The 23,459-nt window shown below is 36.8% G+C and overlaps 1 protein-coding gene across 2 annotated transcripts in view; it reads left to right on the top strand.

Moving 5' to 3' along the window:
• Window positions 1–23,459, top strand: part of NLGN1 (neuroligin 1) — a 763,385-nt gene that overhangs the window by 136,608 nt on the left and 603,318 nt on the right. Inside the window, exons 1-2 of one of the 2 annotated variants that reach the window (XM_010947791.3) lie at window positions 1,715–3,101; window positions 19,818–20,630. In XM_010947791.3, coding sequence (XP_010946093.1) covers window positions 20,138–20,630 — 493 coding nt within the window. In that variant the 5' untranslated portion in view covers window positions 1,715–3,101; window positions 19,818–20,137. Of the gene's footprint in view, window positions 1–1,714; window positions 3,102–19,817; window positions 20,631–23,459 lie in introns of those variants that run through there. The other variant, XM_045511267.2, reaches the window with a different exon arrangement.

Here is a 23,459-nt window from a genome sequence, read left to right as displayed (position 1 = left end):
ATATTACAAACACCTGTGTAGTCAAGATTCAGCTTGAAATAAAGCACAGAACATTTGATTGAAATTCCCCATGATGTCTTTCTAATTTCATTAACTGCAATTCATCCCAGATGACCTATACCCTGAGCTTCATGTTTATCATGATCATGTATGCTTATATACTTTTGCTACATTGCATAAGCTCAAAAATAACAGATAAAATTATAATTACATATATTAATATGGTAATGTTTTAAAACTTGATATATATATGTATATGTATGATCCCACAAGGATCTTTCTGCAAACTGCTTTTGTTGTTGCTGCTCCACATTGCATTTTTGAGATACATTCATGCTAATTCAAGTAGTTATAGTGCATTCATTTTTCTTCTTACTGCATCTAATATTGCAGTATATGAATGTTCTATAAATTTCTTGTTCACTTGTGTATCCAAAGATGTTTTTCTTTTTTCTCTTTCAAGTAATTCTGCAGTGAATATTTTCTGTACATGCCATAGGGATGTAGAATATAGGAGTCGAGAGGTTGGATTCTGGGACAGGAGAATCTTTATCACTAAACTGCTCTCTGAAATTGCACTATTACATGTTCCTCATGGTTTCTCCGCACCCAATCAATATTTCATATTGCTGGACCTATAAAATTTTGCCAATTTCTTAGTTGTGAAGTGATATTTCATCATTTTAACTTGCATTTCTCTAATAACTAGGGAAATTGAGTATCTTTTTCAGATGTTTATTGGACATTGAGAATCCTCTTCTATCTTTGACTGTTCATCTTGTTGGCTTATTTTTTGTCTTTATAAATTTATAAGAAATCTTTATGCACTTGGATACTAATCCTTCTTTGGTTATACAACCAAAGATATTCCACGGCAAATATCTTTTCTCAGTCTATGCTTTGACTTTTTTGATGTATGTACATTTTTTCATATGCTTAATTTAATGTCTGAATAATTTATCTTTCCTTACTGCCTTCTAAATGCCACCCGGTATTTATCAAATTTCCGTAAGTGTGAGGCTGTATCTCTCAGCCGTCTGTTCTTCTCCCCTGGACTAACTTCTATCTCTGAATCAAAGCTACAATTACTCAATTACCGTCATTGGGTATTAAGCCCTAATAGTCAATGTGGAAATTCCTCACACCTTGTTCTTCAAAATTGTATTGACAAGTTTTGACTGTTTCTTCTTGCAGACATTTTAGAATTAATTTTTCAAGTTCTATGAAAAACTACAGTGGGCTTTTAATAATTAATTTTATAGGTTAATTTACAATATTGAGTCTTCCATCCAGGAATAAGTATATCTGTTAATTTGTTTGAGTTTATTCTCTAATTTTAATAGATAAATTAACCCTGGATCAAAAGTGACTGCTCAAAGTCACATAGCCAATTAATAGCAAAACCAGTGGTAGAATGAAGATCTCTTGTCTCCTTAATAGCTTGTAAACTAAAAAGGTTTAATTATTTAGTCAGTTAAGAAAGAAGATCTTGGAGTCCTTGTAGCTACTGCACCCACCAGCAGGAACTTGGCCCATGATAATCAAAGTGTGGTCAGAGGTCTTGGTAGAAATGCAGAATTTCATCCCTTCCTTGGCCACCCTGAATCAGAATCTTCATTTTTAAAAGATTCCTGGGTTATTGGTAGGCACCAGAAAGTTTATGAAATATTGCTTACCAAACGGAAGCCTGAAATTCATTGCATTGATTCTTTTTCTCTGAAACCTGCCAAAAATGCTGGTAGTAGTCCTGAGGTCATTGAATTGCGAAGGATTCAGGTGAGCAACATTGAGGCCTGTGTAATGATCCTTGGGTCTTGCTCTTCAATCACTGGCTCACAGCAGCCATCATCTGCTCTGCTGACTGAACATCAAAAATACAAAACGAGAATAGATGTTTAAATAAACAAAGAAAGAAAGAAAGAAAGAAAGAAAAAATTCCTTTAAAGGGAAGGACATGTTAAGCTTTTTTCTAAAAACAGTAGAACTCAGGAATACTGAGGCTTCTTTTGATATCTGTAGTTATTTAGGAAACAGATACATTTGCTTTGAAATTACTAGCTGCCCCAAATTGACATTTAAGCTACTCAATGCCATTGGGGAAAATTCTGCAGGAAAAAAAGCTGAAATACTGAGGAGACAGAAGCACTGAAGATTCAGTCTTTAAAGTAAAACAAAGAAGAAAGATCAGACAACTTTTTGAAATAGTCATATAATATTCATCTTAATCTCTATTCAGCCCTCCTCTTGTTTAACTACGTTAGCAGCCAGTTATCTAAAGGAGAGGGGGGAGGGAAAAAAAAAAAGAAGGAAAAAGGTGAGGAGAGGGGATTTAAAAAAATAAAAATAAAAAGTGAGATCCCTGTAATATCACCTCGAGCCACTAGGGGTATCTTTGTACCATTTTTCATCCTGCACCGATTTGGAGTAGAAACCTATATTAGGGGAAAACCAGGGTCCTCGGCATTTTTTTGCGAGCAGTGCACCCAGAATCCAAAAAGATTTTTTTTTTTAAAGAAGAAAGAAAAAGAAAGAATCCACAGTTCTTTTGGTCACCCGAACAGGGCTACGAAATCGCTCTACTGGACATCAGCACCAGGGATTCATTTTTGAGGTCAATTTCCAATCGAGATAAATCTATTGGATTAGTAGGATTATCTGATTGCAGCTGAAAGAAGTAACGTTGTTTGATCATTTGTATTTCTTGCCTGATGGTCGGATTTACATGGAGGTGGCTTTGGGTCCCAAAGATTCCGGATCGTGTTTGCATCTGGAGAGAAAAAAGGATCAATCGATACGTTTTGGAAGTGTCCGTGGGTGAATAAAAAAAAAAAAAAGGAAAGAAAGAAAGGGGGGAGCACAAAACTGGGGTTGCGGCTGCTTAAAGAAGAAAAAAAAAATAAAGGAGGCATCTTCGAATCTGAAGCAAGAATTGCTGGGTGCTCGAGATTCCGAAAAAAAAAAAAGCGTCTAGGAACTGGTAAATACTTTGAGCAATTCAGCTTGCATTTACGGCGAAGTGCTGTAGAAACTGTCTCTTTCAATTATTGGAAGGGGACCTGGGGAAGATGAGGGGCTCCCTCTGTGGATTTATCTTACTGAGGGTAAGTTTGGGGGTCTTTTATTGGGAAGGGGCTGCCTGGGTCTGTGTGCCGCTGCGCGGAAGGTGCTGCGGCCGCGGTGCCTGTGAAATGGGAAGAGAAGGGGGGATGTAAACCACCTCGCGCATCTCTGGTGGATCGCTAGGGAGCTACCTAGATCGAGCTTAAAAACCTTCTTTTGTGGCGTCGGTGGGGAAGCCAAGCAACCCTCTAAGCTCTCAACTTTGCATTGAAAATCTCTCAGCTGGGAGATTCCTCTTGGATCCAGTGCTTTCTCCTGGTGCTACTTTGAGAGGAGGCAGCGATGCCTTGGGAAACCTGCATGTGGAGGGGGACAGCCCAAGCAGAAACCGCTGCCGCCTCGGCGGCGGGTTTTGCTGGCTGTCTTGGCTTCTAGGGGAATTTTGCAGGGGAAATTGGCCGTTTTCGTATTGTCTCCTTCTCCCTCCCTCCTTCTTCCTTCCCCTTCCCGCCTCCCCCTTCTCTCGGCCGAACACTAAAGGGTTACAGGGTCACTGCATCGGATAGAGACAGTAGAAGTGGGTGACCGGCCACACATGTTGTCTTGTAATTCGCTTGCACGACTTTGCATAATACAGTCCGAGGTAACTTTTTTCGAGTTGGACGAGTCCAGGAAGGCATTGCAGCCTTTCTGCCGAGGGCCCAGGCTGGCAAGTGCGCCAGGCAGCTGGCTGCATTTCGGATGCATCCCTACCCTAGCTGCTTCCCCACTTACTGGCTTTTCTTTCCAACTGAGCGGTGCGCGCGTTCCCAGACATTTTCTTGCGGCTGAATTCAGGGGTTTTTGTTTGTTTGTTTGTGTTTGTGTTTGTTTTGTTTTGTTTTTTTAATGTTGTTTCGCAGCTCTCAAGAAAAGCTCATCTTTATTTGCAGAAGGAAAATCAATTTCATCAGATATAATTAAAATTAATCACCCAAATGAGTGAATATTAATTGACTCAGGAAACTAAAAGTTGCTTTGGAATCCAGAAAAGCATATTATTCTGAACCAATTTTGGAGCCCACATAAGTTCAGAACAATTACATATTAAGGACTGATTTATTTAAAATATGCATAGAGATATGCTAAATAAATTAATGCACTCCCTTCCCTTTATAAGCTTATACGTCAGCTCCATAATTTTAGTTGACTTTTCCTATTTAAGGCCAGTTCGTTAAATTTTAAACCTCAGACACTAAACTGCATTAGAATAAAATGGAGCTAAATAAATGGTAAGATATAAAATGATGTATTTACTACATTTTAATCTTTTAAAGAAAAACATCGAATATTTTTCAGTGGTTTCTGTTTACAGATTATGAAATGTATGTAGATATTTCTATGGTTTTAGCACTGAAGTCTTTTTATTAAGTATGAACTAATTGAAAGGCAGCTCTTCAATGTCATCTAAAGCACTCATCGTCTCAGTGCTCATTTCAGGAATTCCAGATACATCAGACATTCTGGTGTTAAAGAGGAGCTTCCCCAAACTTTCTTCCTGGATTTGTGTGTGTATATGTGGTTCTTGAATCTGAATTCTGAAACAAGCACAATGCTGTTTCTTTTTCTTTTTTGAGATTAAATAGCAAAATATGAAACTCCTGTCTCCCAAGAATTCTCCAGTGGAACAGTTGTTTCGTATTTCTTCAGACTTGTGGAGGCTTGTCTAAAGACGATAAAAACAGTAAGAAATTGTTTCTACAAGCCCAACTGTTAGGAACTATCTGAGAGACTAGGTTTGCCACCACCTTCTCCTTCTTCTTCTTCAGCACAGCTCTAAGTCATGTGGTTCATGTGCAACTTGAACTAGAAAAATGGATGTTCTGTGTATTGGTACATTCTAGCCACTGATCCTAGCCACATAATCCAATAATATTTAACATCTTTTTTTTGAAGTTTAAATTTTAAAAAGACAGCTAGCACATAACATACTAGATGATAATAGCAAATAAATAATAAAGGTGAACGGGAGATGGGCTGGAATTCCTCTTTTTAGGCTAGTAGAGAATATAATGTTGATACTATAAAAGTAGATGGAGAATATGAAATATGAAAAAGGAAGTTGTTTTAAAAATTAACCTGAATATTTCACAACCACTGACCCAGTGGTCCTGGCATGTGCCAGGGTGCTAAAGCAGAAGAGGCAGCTTAAGTGCATTTGTCATGGCTGAACAATATTTTTCTCTGTCAAGAATAACCAATACTTTCTAGTCCCTCATTCCATTTTCTTTTGGCAGTGAAATGGAAAGGGGGAAACTTTGGCCCACTCTATGGTTTCTACAGGCAGTTCCTACATAAAACTTTGGTAAATTTTGTAGGTGGTAGATCCACTTTTAGAAGGTTGATAATGATTGAAATAAAAATAAAGAAAACTCCACACTACAAAAAAAATTTGAAGCTGTAGCCAGTAAATGAAGGGCAAGTTACCCAGTTACATAAATATTCTCTACTAATTGAGTGGATGACTCTTAAGAACTACTGAGAAACCTGAAGAGTTCACTTAGAAAATTAATTACATTTGCTCTACCTTATCCAGATACATATTTTTTTTGTCATAATTTTTAAAAAGAACATGGTATCCTTGATCAGCTGTTCCAATTTTGCTACATAGTAACACAAAATTTGGTAGTTTGGGGTAAAGAAATGGAAACCCTCAGTTAGCCCTGAAAGTTGTAAGCACAGTGCCTAATGTGTGTGACAAGAAGTAGCACTGGGTTCCCTAAAGCTCATCGCCATGGAAAAACTGATGTTGCATTCACTAGAGCTTTGCTGCGCCTGTCCCTTGAAAGCCTAACATTCAGGGGGAGCTAATACATTTGTAGCAGATTCTTTCTATGATTTGAAGACATTTAAATAGAGTTAAATGTTATTCTACATTAACCGATTTTTTAAAAAGGAAATGACCTCACACTCTTAATTGAAAGCAAAATGAAAAGGGCAATCCGTTTTTAATGATTTGTTGAAATTTAACACATGGTATTCCCAAATGCAAATTTTCCATCTCTTTTTCTTTATTTATAGAAATTTATAGAAATACAAAAAAAAAAACCTTAAAACTTTTAAAGTTTTAATTTTTAATATTTCCAATTTGCAAAGCCGAGAAAAAAATTTTTAAGAAAATTAACATAGAACACTCATGATGAATCTAGGGTGTCCTCTTTAATGCCTTTAAAAGGTAATTTAAAACATTTTGAGGTAGCTAACCTCTTAATCTTGTAGGATAGCAACATTCTCAGTTGTTCCTAAGAAGAATAACTCCTTAATAGTAACAGGTTTGATTATTTTTGCTTTGTTATTAATGGCATTGCATTGACAATGTCAAATATTGCTATGTTGCTATAAAAGGATATGAATTATTTCTGCCTTGAATATCCCCCCCCCAAAAAAAAACCCCCACCTATTTGGTAGCAAACGTGTGAAAAAAGAAAAACTGCCAACTTGAAGCTTAACTGAAGTCAGGGAAAAATAGTAAATCACTCCAGGCATTTGAAATTATTAGACATTAAACTTTTGGGGGATTTTATATGAATTCTTTTTATAATAGTCAATATAATCTCTTCTGTGCCTATTTCCGTTGCATGTAAGAGAAATTCTAGTCAATGGCAAAACGCTTTACTGCTGCCATTACTGCAGACTTTATAGATCAGAGATGTGTCAGCATGTTAGCTTTAGCAGTAATGCCTCTTTTGTGTGAAACCTTATGGGCCTTGCAAGCACTCTCTCATCCTGACACTCATAAAACGTTCAATCCCCACATTTATTATTTAATATTCTCCCTATATATAGCAGCAGAACACTTCAATATATGAATGTGTAGCCAAAAAATAATGGGCGTGAATGGGACTAATGAGTTTTAATAAATACACATATTAGGGTCAGCTAAAGGAAGTTTAATTAAGACAAACAAGTTGAGCATGAAATTCATTTTGGAACAAATGCAAGTTAAGTTATTGCTACAGATGTAAAATAAAAAAAACCACAGGGATGCTTCTCAGGAAAAAAGTTCCAGGCTGAGATTAGACCTACTTAATGCGGTTGACCTCTTAGGACCTGCCTTTAACTTGATGAGCTTGGGTCTGACTTATGAAGTTGGAGAATATATTCTACTTTTTCACAATGTTTTTACTTTTCTGTAGCAATTTTGGCTTAGTATGTTAACTTTGTATCCAGGCATGCTTTTTGTATTAGTTTCCTTGAGACGGGACTTTCATTTTCCTGTGGTCTACTTTTCTAATACCGCATATACCTGCAGTTAGAGCTACCTGCTAAAACCCACGCCATCCCTTTGTGCTGTGAGTGGTGCTTCAGTAAGAGAACTGCTGATATGGCAGTTACCTGCACCCATAATTCCGTTTAATCTTTGACATAATTTAGAAAAGCTATTTATCTGTTGGCTTGCTTATTTATTTATTTGGTAGTAGCATTGTATATTGGGGCAGAAGTTGGAGAAGAGATAGGGTATAGGGCAAATATTTCCTTAGAATGTGGTTTTCTTAGATTTTGTCTGTATTTAAGTAACATAGGTACATTCTGGAAAGTGTGAAGAAGTCAGGCAATAAAATGAAGGTCTTACATATGCTCCTCAACAACTGCCTTTTGGGAAACATCTGATTGATGTACTAATTTATTCCTTATATAGACCTTTGGCATCACTTCTGTGTAACAGTAGTTTTTTCTTCCTTGAAACACCCAATGAATGTTGAGTCTTCAGAAAAAAAGAGATTAGTTGTAACATTTCAAAGTGAATTGAAAATCTTGTTGTCTTTTTAAAATAATCATGGTGAAGACTTACATATTGTCATATAGAATGTTCACCATGTTTGGAAATTCAACATGGTCACACATTAAATCAGTGAATACTGAATTGATAAAAATTAGCTTGGAATTATCACTAGCTTAAGTTTTTCTCATAGGGCAACCATTCCTCTTATGACAGAACTGACCAGGAAAACAGTGATTACTACGTATCACATTGACCAACATTTGTCACAATATTCACACCTGAAAGTAACACTTAAGCCATTTAATAGTTAACCACAACTCTAAAAGGAATAAAGTTCATTTCAGTAACTGTTACGTTTCAAGTCAATGCATCTGTTACTTTTAATTTAAATTAATATTAGTTAGCTGTCCATAACTTTGCACACAAGTGACATTATCTGTCTTTTCTCTTACCGGTTTAAAAAAAAAAAAGGTTACTAGTTTCATTACCTCTTTAACTGTGCCAAGTGTTCTAATGAGTATGTTGCTTGAGACTGATGCCAAAAGCTTCTATTATTTAGAGCTGTGGTATTTAGTAATAACTCTGAGGGGTTATTTAATATACAAAAGTAAGACATTTTACATGCCCCAATAATACAGTAGTAGTAGTCCATGTAACCTCAGTGACAGCAGGGTTTTTATCTGGCTGTTCAAAGCTATGTGTTTCTCCCCAGCATCTAGAACAGTACTTTGCATATTATCAGTGACCAATAAATATTGTCAAATGAATGAAGATTTGTTCTAGCCTTGGATGTTAACAACTAAATATGTAACCTCTTGCTTAATACCTGGTCTCTTTTTTTTGCTTTTAATTTTTTCTTAACATAAATCAATTATTATTTGAATTGACAGATATTTTAAAGCGATGTGCAAATTCCAAAAGTAGAAATGAATGCATATGAAAGATTGCATTTTAATCAAAGGCAAATAATAATTGAAACATTTTAGTGAAATTTTATATGGTTTATTGACTTTTTAAAATAAATTATTTTATCAAGACTTACAAGTGTAATAGGATTATTTATGTTTATAATTTATCAAAATGTGCATTAGAGCTATTTTCTGCCGTGTAGAAAATGTGGTATCTCAAGGAACTTTGGAAGCATTGAAAATTATTTCAAACATTTAGAACATAAATATTAAGATCTAAAATATAATGACATTTGGCATTTTGGTCATAACTAAGATTTTTGTTTTTTTAAACACTTTATAGTTATAAGTTCCCTATTATTCAAATTTATTTAAGTGGTGAATTCATTTAAATTTGTGTTCCATGTGTATAGTAATTTCTTGTGAATATATATGCTCATTGATGTTTTATTACGCAAATGGCCCATGAATAGAGCGTTGTTTTGAATTTTGTTATTATTAGTACTAATAGAGCTATAATATGAAGGGAAAATAAAAGATGTAGATATCTGAAGAAGATTGCAAATGTAATATTCTTTCCCCTCTGGGGCCCTGGTTTAGCTCGCAGTCAGGTCAAGAGTGATAGGAACCACTGATGTTGTTTGGTACCTTACATGAAAGGAGTTGGCAGTCTTCATCCAGTTTCTAGCAGACAGTGACTCCTTAAACAATGGCAAGTGTAGTATTTGCCAATCCCAGCAGAAGCCTAGGACTGAATGGGCACAAAGGTTTAACTGCCCCCTCTCTGCTAATCATCCTCCAAGAGGTCAAGATTGACTCACCCTGGCACAGGGCCATACTGAGAAACTTAGCACTGCCTCTGCCAAACTTATAGCTATCCTCTGGCAGCAAGGGATGTTTTAAAGAGGACTTTAATTAAGCAGGACACCAGGAATGGCAAGTCTTCACTCTTCCCAGGCACAGCAACTCACCAGAAACAAAACTAGGTTTAAATAGTGAGTTGAGAACGTAGCACTGCTCTTAGGTTGTACTGTTTTCTCCATAAAGATCCTGGCAGGCATAGTTAAGTTGCTTCTGGACAGTATGACTTGCAACCCAAAGGTGGCCCTTTTCAGACAAAAGCATCACTTTAATACCAAGGGAAGCGATCGGTTCTACCTGGCTATCTCTCCTAAGCTCTTGAATGATTATTCATTTTCTTCTGGGGGATCTCAGCATCGTTAATTGGTTTTTAAAATGTGTCCTGCAGTTTCTTACATATACATCAAAACTGTTGCCCACACTTTTGTTTTTTAACAACCTATTTTATCAATTTCTGCCGTTCTCACCCTGTTAACCTTCTTGCTCATTTGGAAGTCAAGACTTCTCATTAGATTTTACATTTAACAGTTGATATTTGGAGATTCTGTCTGAGAATAGGGTCAGAATAAACAGAAAGTAAAACTTATTTTATATAGTTAAATGTTAAATGGATTGTTTCGGCTTCATCCCCAAAACAGAACAAACGAGAAACTCACCATTGTTTAGCCGTTTGTTGTAATGATGGTCTTAGCAGAAGTGTTCAGTTGTAGAAGGAAATGCTGTCACTTTCATCTGTTTTCCATTGTGTTGTCGGAAAGCTGCTGTGACATCTTAGCATCCCATTTTTGGCCAAACAATAATGGAAGTAGCCACCAGTCTTTATGGCCATCCATGTGCACCCCTGCATGAAGAGGAATTTTCATTGTACTTCAGTTTGTTTTCACCTCTTCTCTGTTTTACCCCCTTTTGCTGCAACTATAATTAAGATAATGCCTTCCCAGAGGTCAGGCATCACCAATGAATAAATAAAGTCTGAGGGTGGAGTTAATTGATGAAAAATAATATAATAAATGAATGGGTTATTTATTCCAGAAATATTCTCTGATGACCTACAATGTAATGAGTCGTTCTGGGGATAGTTGTTACAAATCAATGATTCAAATGGCTAATCTGATTGTTATTTTTGTGATTATAATTATTCTCATCATACTTGGGATAAGATCTCACATCCTTAATTTTTTGACCTAGGCGTTCTTGAATTGTCAGTTCCTCTCCAGCCTGATGCCCCACCCTTCTCTGAACACACTGATCTCTTTGTTCATTGAAAGTCCCAAGCTTCACAGCACTTACTTAGGTTTCCTCTTGCTTCTGTCTGACACACTTTCCCCCTGCCAACTTCTGCTCATCTTTCAGATCTCAGTTTACAGATCACTTCTTCAGGAAGACCATCCTTCGCACTCCAGACTCATGAACTCGCCCCTCAGAGCACCCTGTATCGTCATTCTTGGCAAAGCATTTATGACTATATCGTCATCTGTGTGATTGCTTCACATGAAGTTTGTCTTCCCTACTGAACTTCAGTCTCTGTGAGAGTTATCACCATGCCTGTCTGTTCATCTTGGCCTCTCCAGGGCCCGGCACTAAATGATGTAAGAATGTAAGAGTGAAGAAGGAATCTGAGTTTACAAATTACAGAGATAGGAAGTACTGCAGGAAGTTCAGTTACAAGAAAGATAACAAGTGCTTTGGGAGCTGAGGGAAGGGAGTGCTTTTGTGGCTGGGAGGATCTGGAGAGCAGTGCTGACATTTAATCCAGGCCTTGAGGGCTTTCAGCGGGAGTCTTCCAGGCAAAATCTGAGGGGATGGAGTATTCTCCAGGACAGAAGATCTTGGTAAACAAGTTGGACTCAATTCACTGACCACTGCTCCCAGTGCTGTGCTGTGTTTGTTTTTATTAGTATCGTTCACAAAGATAGTTTGCCACCAAGTATAACCTCTGCTGTATACTCATGAATTTTTTCCTTACTGCTCTTTAAAATATTTTGTTGGTCAATTTTTTTCTCCTATTACTGTCGAATTTTAGTTTGCTTTTTCTCCTTGACATTGTTTTCTCTGTTATTTACTTGTATCATGGGAGTTCACTGAGATTGGAAGGAGCCCAAGGAGAGAGAGAGCAAGTAGAACCCCACTTACATTTTCTGCAGAAGAAAGGAAGAGAGATTGGGATGTGACCTGGGTACCCACCGAGTCCTGCCTCCCCTTCCTCCAAGAAGGAGGCCCTGGACAAAGCTGAGGAGGAGGCAGGGTTTTTATTTAGAGTGTATTAATTCTTCTGCCTTATTTCTTTCTATTTGTTGGAACTCACTATGTTCATAAAATTGTGTTCTTGTTTTATTGAAAAATGTTTCAGTGGCTTTGTGTTTCTGATCTTTAGTTTAATTACCTGTTACACAGAGATGATAATTATCTCTACCTCATGGTATTTAGAGACAATTAGATGAAATGATGTAGTTAGCTCACTGGCCCCAGTCCATGTGCCTTAGTGCTAGCATTAATCGTTATTAATTGATTAATGATGGTCAAGGCAGAATATACTTGTCACCACATTTGTTTTTAATAGCTACGTGTTGGTATGGCCACAACATGGGCTATGATAGCCCTTGAACTTCTACATGATTAAGGTCTTGAGCTTTGATAGTCCCATCTTCATGTTGGGTTCTGATTGTTTCTTTTTTTCCTTGTACACTTCTGGTACTGCTTACCTTTCTACCCAAATTTAGTTAATCTATTGAACACTAGAATTACCATTTCTCATAACTTTTGCTTCTTAAAATTCTACCATTCTTGCTTTGCTTATCCCCAGTTCTAACATCTATCATTTACTCTCTGCCCCAGATTATAGGGTATTACTGGAAAAACTCTCAGTACCACATTATTTGGAACTGCTCCAAATTATGCCAATTAATTAACCCCAGCAAACTGACCAACCACCTTCCTGTGTGCCTCCTGTTGATGTCCTGTGTGTTTCACTCTCCACAAAACTCTCAAACTGAGCATGTGACTTTATTGAGCTAGCCTCATTCAGGAGCAAAGCAAAATGTCATGCATCATAAAGGTTCAGGGCATGTTCTTTGCAGTTAGGCAGTCTTTTTTTTTTTTTTTTTTTTAAGCTTTGTGGCCGTAAGAAAGTTATCTAACCACCTAAAGCCTCATTTTCCTCATCTCAGATAAAAATACTTGGCTTATAAGTTTGTTGTGAGGACTGGATGACATGAAATGTATAAAGTGCTTTGGACAGGGCTTGGCAAGTAGTTGGTGATCTATAGTAGTAGCTGTTTGTGATATCATTTTCACAAAAATTTGGATATATTCAGCTATACTTCAAACTGAACATAAAAATAAAATTATTTCTAATTTCTTTCCCACCAATTCATTCACTAAGGTAATGGTTTCCACACCTTTGTGGTCATATCATGCTCTGTTTTTGAAAACCAAATCATAAAAAGTATAAAATATATACTTATGTATTCTTATATAAATACCTCTATCATCAGGTTGCAAAACATACACAAAAATAGACATTAAATGATGAGAAAGATAAAGTGAGTATTTTTTAACATCTTGTAAACTTGATGCCTTCATTCCATCATTTGATAGCTCAAGATGTAGAGGTACTCGGGGCACAGTTCACAGCTACTAAAATGGATATGAATTTGCACTTCAAAGTTATCTTCTTGGTGCTTTCAAACGCTTTTGTCTGCTTGTTGTTGTATATGATCCCATAGCCATTATTTTCAGCCTTGCGCAGTAGCTAAAGGAGAGCTTGTACTGGAAGTAGGAGACGTTTCATTTCTGTTCCTTTCTTGTCCTTATGATCCTAGTACTAGGATTTCCTTTCATCTATATTTATCTTGTGGGAAAAACTTAATTCACTAGTCCATTTTGTGAGGGTTACATTAATTATAACATGATGAAAAATAGATAAATCTGCTTATTCAGTGGTGTTAGCTCTAATACCTCACCAAACAGTGAAAAGGAACAGTAACAATAACAAAATGCCACTCACTGTTGGTAAAGCCACCACAGTGTAGAACCATCACCTTCCCAAGAACATCACAAGCGCTGTGTGCACCACACAGCCATGTAAAGACACTGGCATGAAACCATGTATTCATATAAGCAAAGCTTAATTTCTTTCTCTTTTTTGCTTTACATGAAAAATTATAATACATAGAAAGTCAACAATTTACTTCCCTTCTCTCATCTGGTCCTCTTGTGGTGAGGTATAAACACACTGCTTTAGAGAGCTCTGCTGCACAGTACTGCCAGTTTAATTTTCTTATAAATAGATTTGAGAATACTCTTCCCCTGCTAAGACTATTTAATGGCTTTTCATCATCTAACGAACACAATTCAAACTCTTTAGCCTTTTAAAGAAGGGCTTGCTTGATTTGGCTATAACCTGTCTTTCCAGTCTCACCCAGTGCTCAACCTCTCATTTACTCTGTGTTGTGGCCAGTCTAAACTGTGCCCTCCCCAAATGTGGCTGCCTGTTTCCTTTCTGTCATAGGTCAGGTTTCCAAGAGAAAAAGAAAAAGACTCTGAGATGGAGATTTGCCTGGAAAAAATTTATTGGGACATACCATTAGGAAAAACATCTGGGAGGGAGTCAGAATGACAACCATCTCCTCCCTCTGCCCCTTTCCACATGGAGCTTTGGGACTGGGCTGGCCCTGCAGATTTGGTCTGCAGTGAGGCAAGAAGACCAGACCTTTCTACGCTGGTGTGGACTTGCCACTCGGAATATGGGAGGTTGAGCACCACACTATCCATTACATGTCTTTCCCACTGTTTCTAGAATGTGCCCTCTACCTGGAATTCCTTCTGTGACTATCAGTGTTGGTCTAATTCTTTGAGGACCAGTTCATATTCCTCCTGATTCATGAACTCTTTCCTAATCCACTGACTCGAGGTAAATCTGTCTTTTCTTTTGAAGCCTAACAGCATTTTTTTCCCTGATTGCATTCGTTTATTCTTCTCATTTTTAATTACTTACTGTGTGAATTAATCACACATTAGTTACTTTAAGTGTTCAGTTACTGAAAGGCCTTACAGGACTCAAAATAGTTTATACTCTTTGGACAGCTTTACTATAGGCAAATAATATGATAGAGCAACAGCAGGAGAAAAGTATGCATTGAATGGGGTCTGGAAATCTCAGACTCAGGCTTCTTTGTTCTCCCACTGCTGGGTCCCACCGGTTACCCCTTATCTCCAGGTCTTGAACCACCACCAGTGTGCATGTGAGACATCTTGATAGAGCAAGGCCACAGTCTGCTGGTGGTCAGGTTCACTTATGGTGAGCTGGTCCCATAAGCACATTTCAGTTACATGGCCGGGCTTGGCCACTGAAATGAAAACTGTCACATTCCACTGAAACCAGTTATTAGTAAATGCAGTTATTAAATTGTTATTACTAGGTCCAATTCTCAAATCCCATTACTATTACTAAGTGCTGTTGACAGGCTATGTTCTGACCTCAAAACAGCTGATAGATTTACAGGTACAAAACATTTTTTGTCTTTAGTTGATCAGTCAATCTTCGTTATTCCTGTATCTGAATGTGCAAATTTGCCTATTCAGTAAAATTTATTTGTAACCCCAAAGTCAATACTCACAGAGCCTTTGCAGTCATTCACAGACATAAGCCAAGATGCAAAAAATGTGAGTCACCCCATGAGCACGTTTCCTGCTGAGGTGGAGCAAGGTGATGGTCTGACTTCTTGTTTCAGCTCCACTCAGAGATGGACAGAGGTTGGAGATGGTAGGGAGTGCGATATAGAGCAAGAATCTCCAGCTCTGGGGCCAGTCGGAGTGGGTGTGAGTCCCAGCGCTGGCATCTGTTAGCGAGGTGACCTCAGACACGTCACTAGGCACTTCTGAACTTTGTTTTCTCTTTTTTTAAAATAAAGAAAATGGAGTCTACTAGGATGAATTGCTTTAGGGTTGAAGATTAGAATTTATAGCTATGTGAAATATGTGTATGTATATTTGTGTGTGTGTGCACGCATGTACACATGCACACATGAATGTATGTGTGTGTATGCCTATACCCACATATATACAGGTACATATACATATATACACGTTCATGTGTATGTATACGTACACACACGCATTTCCCTCAGAGCAGTGGATCTGCATTCCCTAATTCGCAGTGACTTTATAGAACATAACTATGATGAATAACAACCATCAATTGTATAGCATTGGCCAAGCTCCATGCAGCTCTGGTGGTAAACGTGCAGTCAATCCAGATCAGCTGAGACTTACCTATGCCTGCTCTATGTAAGGGACTTTCACCTAGATTTTATGATAGATGTAAAGATATTAAAAAAAAATAACAACACAAAATCCTTGCTCCTAAATAAGAAATCAGTAGGGGGAATTGGTTCTGCAATAAAAACAAAGGTAGAAAATATATAGGTAATAATTTTTAAAAAGACACATCAAAAGCTATGTAAAGTTAGAAGTTGGAAACATCCTCCTGGGTCCCACCTCCTTGTACTGCGTATGTATTTATTGAACACATGTCACATTCCAACCTGCAGTAGAGCCATTTTTTATGTGACTTATTTCTTTGCAATATTGTAGTTATTTGGGAGCAGTGACTAGATTGTACCTGTCTTTAAATCCTCATAACATTTAGTGCAACAGCATATACATTGTAGATACCAAATACATGTTTGTTGAGTGAACAAAAGGTTAGTTGGATGTGTCCACCCACTGTGATTATTTAATGTCCCAGAGATTTCTCTCTACTCTCTCCAGCATCATCTTTGATCTGGGTCACTCAGGAACAAACTAGTTGATGGACCAACTGTTATGATGAATTAATGCAAGGAGATAATATATTCCCATTTATGATGTCCTTATAAGTGTTATTTATTATTAATTTATTTATCTCAGTGGGGAGGTACATGCTTTAACCCAAAGGGAGAAAAAACGGGGGAATTTGTGAGCTAGTATCTCCACCTGCTGCAAAGTCAGGAAGCTAGTCCTGTGTGGATTTCTAGGCTCACCTACTTGTCTGAACTGCTGAATAAGGCTTTTCTGACCTCATCATTTTAATGGATATATTATAAATTATTTCAAACATACAGAAAAATACAGATAATTTCATAACTAATATGTGTGTGTGTGTATTACCCAACACTATCAACTCTTAGATTTGTGAAACTTGTTGTAGTTAATTAATTATGATATTTTAAGGTTTCATCACAGATTATCATTCTTAGTTCCAATTAATCAATTAATAACATTAATTACTTGCTAGAACTAATTTCATAGCCTTTCCTCCTTATCCATGGATAACAAATATTCTGTTATTACATATTTATGCATCTGAATAATATGCAGTTTTGTTTTGCATATTTTAAGCTTTACTTAAATGGCATTTTACTGTACCTAATCTTCTGCAGTTTGTTTGCTTTGCTCAAAAATTTTGAGATTTATCTATGGCAATATATTTAGGTCTAAGTTCTTTATTTTCACTGAAGTATAGAATTTTAATTTGTGAATATATCATAATTCATTTATCAATATCTATTAATGGACATTTATGCAATTATGAACTTAGGCTTTTTTTGATTACCTATTATTATTTTAACATGATCTTGCTTAAATACATATGAACACCCAATCACTGCATTCAGTGTAACAAGGTAAAAAAGGTAACAAAATAAAATCTAAAGTTCCAATAAGAACAGAGTAGGCCATTTAAAATTTCTGTTTTTATGAAATTGTCAGAGTATTTACCTAGATTCTATTTTCTGAAGGAACATAAAACACTTTGACAATTCAATTTTAAATGCACTAGGATCAAGTTTTTAAAATGTGTTAATTGTGAAGTGAGAGACTGTATGGTGTGTAGTGATCAAGAGGCTGGCCTTTAAATTAGATGCCAGTGGGCTCCTGGATCTGCTATTGATTCGCTGAGAGACCTGGGCCACGGTACTTAACCTCTTTTAAGTCTCAGTTCCTTGTGAGTAAAAAGGCGATAACTGTTGAACCCAGTTTATAGGGTTGTTGTAAGTGAGGTGTAAATTCATAAAAGCTAAGGGTTTGGCAAATACTAAGGAAACACCAATAGACAGAAAAAGAAAAGCCCTGCCAACAAATTTAAGAGTCTTTATATTTAGGATATATATATAATTCTCCCTATATATAAATTTTCAGCTATTTAAAGAAGCCATAGTTTTACATTAGACTTGGGCAACTGTTGTTATTATAATAGTGACTTCTAAAAAATATTTGGGGTTGATACTGTAGTTCTCCATACAGGGACGCCCATGTATAATGGGGTATTTTTGTAACCTCAAAAAGCTAAACATTATTAGAATTTGAAAATTTACTGTGGTGTGCAGAATTCTAATCCTCCACAAGTTATGTTAAAGTAGCACGTCCGTGGGAAACAGCAACCCTTTTATTTTTAACACAGTTAAAGATTTGTGAGTACAAAAATGAATGTTATTTTGTTAGTAACCAAACAAGTACTTTTTATTATTGATGAGATACCAAGTATGTAAAAAAGAATTTTTGGAAACCACTGTGCTTGATAATTAGGCTGAATAAAATATGATGATAGAGACTTTTAAGGCCTTATCACAAGTTCTCTATTTTAGGTGTCAAAATTGTGCTTTTTAACACCAAAAGGTGACTAGGAAAGACTCAGCCATGCTGTGACCCACCACAATTCTGCGCAAGAATGAACATAATATGCTCTTAACAGGAATTGATTTATGTAGCTAAATCTTCAATATATGCTAGCGTTCTGGGACAGAAATGGGATGGGTCTAAGCCTGTCTTTTGTATGTTAATATGCTTTCACAGCAAAGGTATGCAAATTAACACAGACTGGAGTATTCTCGAGGAAGACATTTATCTCATTGCCTTCTGTGGTGAATTGTGCGGAGCTAAAGGAACTCCAGGCTTGAACCAAATCTCCTGCTGCCCTATATAGTTTTCACAATCTCTTTTTCAATAGCACAAAGTCAGGACAGCCTCACTGCTAGACCAGCACTTCTTCAGGAATCTTCCCATAGTATGACAGGATAGAACCATCTGTAATACAAATCAACACTATTATTTTCAAACTAAGCACTTTAAAAGGTTGCTTGAACAAGAAAAGACAAATTTGCCAAGTTGTGTGCTATTTTGCAGTTCATGTAAGATTACACTCTGAATTGCACTGCACTGAGTGTTTCATTTTTTTCTGATGCATCTTAAGTTGAACTGGGTAAACAGCATTAGATATTTGATTAGTATTAATATGCAAGATGCTATGATTAGGTATGATTGTTCTTTTAAACTACCACACTTTTTTTTTGTAGTGTTCCTTTGATCTCTAACAGATAGTGAAAACATTTGTAATTTAAAGTATATTGACTTTGATTCAGACATTAATTTTCCTGTTGCAAATTTACTGATACCTAAAATATATAGCTAGATGGTAAAAAAAAAAAAAATTCTGCAAAAATGGTGCCAAGTTGTCTCTTTTCAAATTGTGTCTGAAGCCATTTTGTCTTTTAAGTTCTTGAATCTTAATTTATGATGAGGGACCTGTAGCCAGTGATTTTTTGCATACTTTGGAGAAACAGCAAGGAGATTGACCTTATAAGGTAGTTGCATTTAAATGATCATAGTTGAACTAGTACTGGGTTTCTTATCCTGACATTAGCTTTGTTTTTTCTGTATAGCATGGGATTAGGGACCACCTTTTTATTTGTTTGTTTGTGTGATATATAATATATATATATATGAGAGAGAGAGAGTCATTCTTACAGTTTTTTTTTACATTCCACTAAATCCCTACCAATATTTAAAAAAAAAGATTTTCTGCTCTTGAATTCTAATTTTTAGTATGTTTGGTGATTAATAGTGTGGTTCCTTGAAGTGACTGAAGACCTTCAATAAAGGGAAAATTTCACATATAGCCTTCAGTTTTTAAGAAAACCATGTTGTAAAATGCTTCTGAAACTCTGTATTTTGACAAGGCTGGCTTCCACTTTGAATGTGTATAAAGTCAGGAGGCAAGTGTCTCACTCTTCTAATAATCAGTTATTTCACTTGTCATCTCACATCAAACCATGATTTTCCTGTGGTAGTACTTAATTCACCTGACTCCAGCCGCTATGAATGTATTTCTGTAGCTGGTAAAACATCTAGTTATCACTCTTGTCTATTTAGCTTGTTCATACTAATGATTTATTTTCATTTTTTTCTAGGATATAGACCTGAAGCTAACTGGATTTGATTTATAAGAGGGAAATGTACAGTCAATGGCCACTCTCGTCACATTGCTACTGTGGAAAACAGAATGATCAATAGGATATGGTCTGATAAATAGTGATGACTGAAGATACTACTTCAATACGTGTGAAATCAATGGGAGATACTGGCTGCATGAAGAGCTTTCTGAGCTTTTCTTGACAAGCTCACCTTTAAGAAATCGGAGGTGTGTTCTACCATTAGACAATCTGTCTCAAGTGGATACAAATACCTTCGCCTCACTGTAACCAGACAACTACACAACTAATGTGGGACCATGGCACTGCCCAGATGCACGTGGTCAACTTATACGTGGAGAGCAGTAATGGCGTGCTTGGTCCACAGGGGATTGGGTGCCTCATTGACCCTCTGTTTGCTGGGCTGTTTGCTTCAGGCTGCCCATGTGCTCTCACAGAAATTGGATGATGCAGACCCTCTGGTGACTACCAACTTCGGCAAGATAAGAGGGGTTAAGAAAGAACTCAATAATGAAATTTTGGGTCCTGTTATTCAGTTTCTTGGGGTTCCATATGCAGCCCCGCCAACAGGGGAACATCGTTTTCAGCCTCCAGAACCACCATCTCCCTGGTCAGATGTCAGGAATGCTACTCAGTTTGCACCTGTGTGTCCCCAGAATATCATTGATGGCAGATTGCCAGAAGTCATGCTTCCTGTGTGGTTTACTAATAACTTGGATGTGGTTTCATCATACGTACAAGACCAGAGTGAAGATTGCCTGTATTTAAACATATATGTCCCAACTGAGGATGGTGAGTTTACTGAAGGAAAAACAGGGAGATATATTTTCCTTTTCTATTCTAAGTTCTAACAATATTAATTCATGTGTACTGGTAGCATGCATGGCTTTTCCTGTTGGCATGTAGACATATTTTACATGCGTGCATGCCGCTCTTTTTGTTTATGTGTGTTGGTGTATCTGTTCATATTTTTTTTCCTGTGCCTACTCGTTTTCTTTCCTCTGCAGCACGTGTATTCAGGTAGAAATGGGTTCCTAGTTTCCATTTCCTACCGAATGACTTCTGAGAAGGTGCATCAGCATTTCTCCATTGCATGTGCAGGCTCAACGAATTGGGGATCCTCCGCCCTCGGTAAACACAGGAGCGTATCGAGTTAGATAGCGGTGTTGCATGTTCCGGCGGTCTGTGATGGAGCGCCATGTTATTTTCTAGTCTTCTATTCATTTTTCAGTAAAAAGAATATCCAAGGAATGTGCCAGAAAACCCGGCAAGAAAATATGTAGAAAAGGAGGTATGTATAAAAGTGGAAACAAAAAATGGGGGAAACAGCTTGCAGAGGAAGAACAAGATATTCTCCCTGAGGATGATTTGCTGACACTGGGAAGTGAATGGTTAGGCGATACTTGGAATTAATGACGTCCGTCAAAGAGCAGAAAGATGGTCAAGGAGAGCGCTAGCTGAGTAGAGGACATTGACAGAGCTCCTTGGTGGTGCCTTGTGTGCTGGTGCTGGTAGCATTGGCACGAGCTGACGCTCTGCTTTGAGTTTGTGTGTAGAGGAAGAGATACTTAGGCCATTTCTGTTGCCTGCAGGGGACCCAAAGATGCTGCCTTCCCCAGTGGTCAACTTTGATCTCTGAACCCTTTTCTACAGAGAATAGATTCCTATTTCTCTTAAAATTGATCAGTTCAGTCACAAGCCTAGTTTTGTTTGTTTGTTTGTTTCTCCTTAGTTTCTTATGAACACCCTATGAACTTTCTCATGTAAGGGTAAATTTGCCGTAACTATTGGGCAGTTACCATTATTAAGGAACGGTATTCTATTTTCCCAGGCAGTCTTTCCATTTTCAGTCACTCTTTCAGAAGAAAATGAGATTTTGCAGCTTTTTATACTAAATATTTACAGTCTTAAAATTGCCTTAACATTTTTATATTTATGTTAAACAATTTAAAACATAGGGAAGAACATGATTCAGAAGCTACAATTAAATCAACCTTCAAATCATCCTCTAGCCAGATTGAGCAAATGTAGACACTGACAGCTGCAAGCTTGCATCTGAATGTAGTTTGTCCACAATCCATTTTTATATAACATCCAGTAAATCACTCATAGGAGAGTATGATTTTCTATGGCAGTAAATTATCTAAGTGTTATTTTGACCTTATTATAACTTTGTAGAATTTTCAATCTTCATACAGAAGTCATATTAATATTCTAGTGCTGTACATTCTATCTCTTTGTGCACTTCTAATCTCCTGGCTGGACCAAGTCAGATTTCATTACAACATCCTTGTGGGGTGGGAAGTGTCTCAACTGTTCTGTTTTACTACGATTGCTATATGTGGAAGAAGCTTCATGAAACTGAATCCTCAATTGCGAATCAGCAGTATTTGCCTTAAATTGAGTTTTAATTTGTTTTATTTTTGTTCTTGTCTCTTTGGCCATGCTAATAGAATGGGATTCAGCCTTTATTTTATTATTGATGTCATCATTCAGGTTAAAAGAATAGCATGCTTTAGAAGGTGGATGTGGAGGCAATAAGAAGGATACTTTAAATAACTAAAACAAAGTCTCTTATTTTTTTCCCAAATGAGACTAACTGCAGTAATTTACATGCTTTCAACTAATGTACACTACTGCAGTGGTTATTATTATGCAGCTTATCAAGCATGTGTAATTAGCTAAGTGACTTTCGCCTCCTATCATAAAGATGTTGATTCACAAAGTCATAAATAAAGATACTATTGAAGAATGCATAACTAGAGCATAATACATGAAAATATGTACAATCAAAAAAAAAAACCCGATAAGGACATCAAAAGGTAAGCTAGTATGTGAGGAAGTGACCTTTCTTCTCCTACAACTTCAGAGGGAAATGGATTCATTAGAAGATTCTTTTGCATTGTTCTTTGGATTGCTGGTTCCATCTGCTGGTTCCATTGGCAAAGAAGCATGTAGGCTGTGCCTTTGGCAAACTTTGAACTAGTTTATAATTAGCCTGAGGACAAGATCTATAGATGCCTATGTCAGTCTGTGTGGTTTACAGTCCAGATCTATTGTGTTTTTATATCAAGAATTCTAAAGAATTGTTTTACTTTGGTTTTTTGGTATTTAATATATCCCACTATCATTAAATAAGTTCTGCTTTTTTATTAGCTGTTTGTATATTGTCCTAAAATCTAAATAACACAGAATTTAAATGTAATTGTCTATATAAATAGTCTTTTTTTTTTTTAAAGAAACAAAAGTAAAGTTAGAGCTTGACTTTTAAGCAGAAGAGAAGAAAAATTTCCTGACTTTCAGCTTTTTTTGCTGTCATGAAGGGTCCATTCTGGTCACTTCAAGAAATTATATTATCCTGGTTCAAAAAGTATTAGTTATTTCACATTTATGCATGCACTAATATATATTGCATGTGGACTACGAGTTCTTAAACAGAATCCTGGAAGTGTATGAATGATGATTTACGAGCTATAGGAATAGTTGTGCTGCATTTTATCTAGGTGCTAATACAATTCTGGCTCATTATTTATCTCACTGCTTTGGTTGTACGTGGTCATCTGCAGAGGCAGATGGACACCCATCCTTGTACCAAGTACCCTATAATCTGTATTCACTCAA

The sequence above is a fragment of the Camelus bactrianus genome, chromosome 1, assembly GCF_048773025.1.
Source record: "Camelus bactrianus isolate YW-2024 breed Bactrian camel chromosome 1, ASM4877302v1, whole genome shotgun sequence".
NCBI classification, from domain to species: domain Eukaryota; kingdom Metazoa; phylum Chordata; class Mammalia; order Artiodactyla; family Camelidae; genus Camelus; species Camelus bactrianus.
Note: the sequence above shows the minus strand (reverse complement) of the source record. Positions and strands in the feature narration are given on the sequence as shown.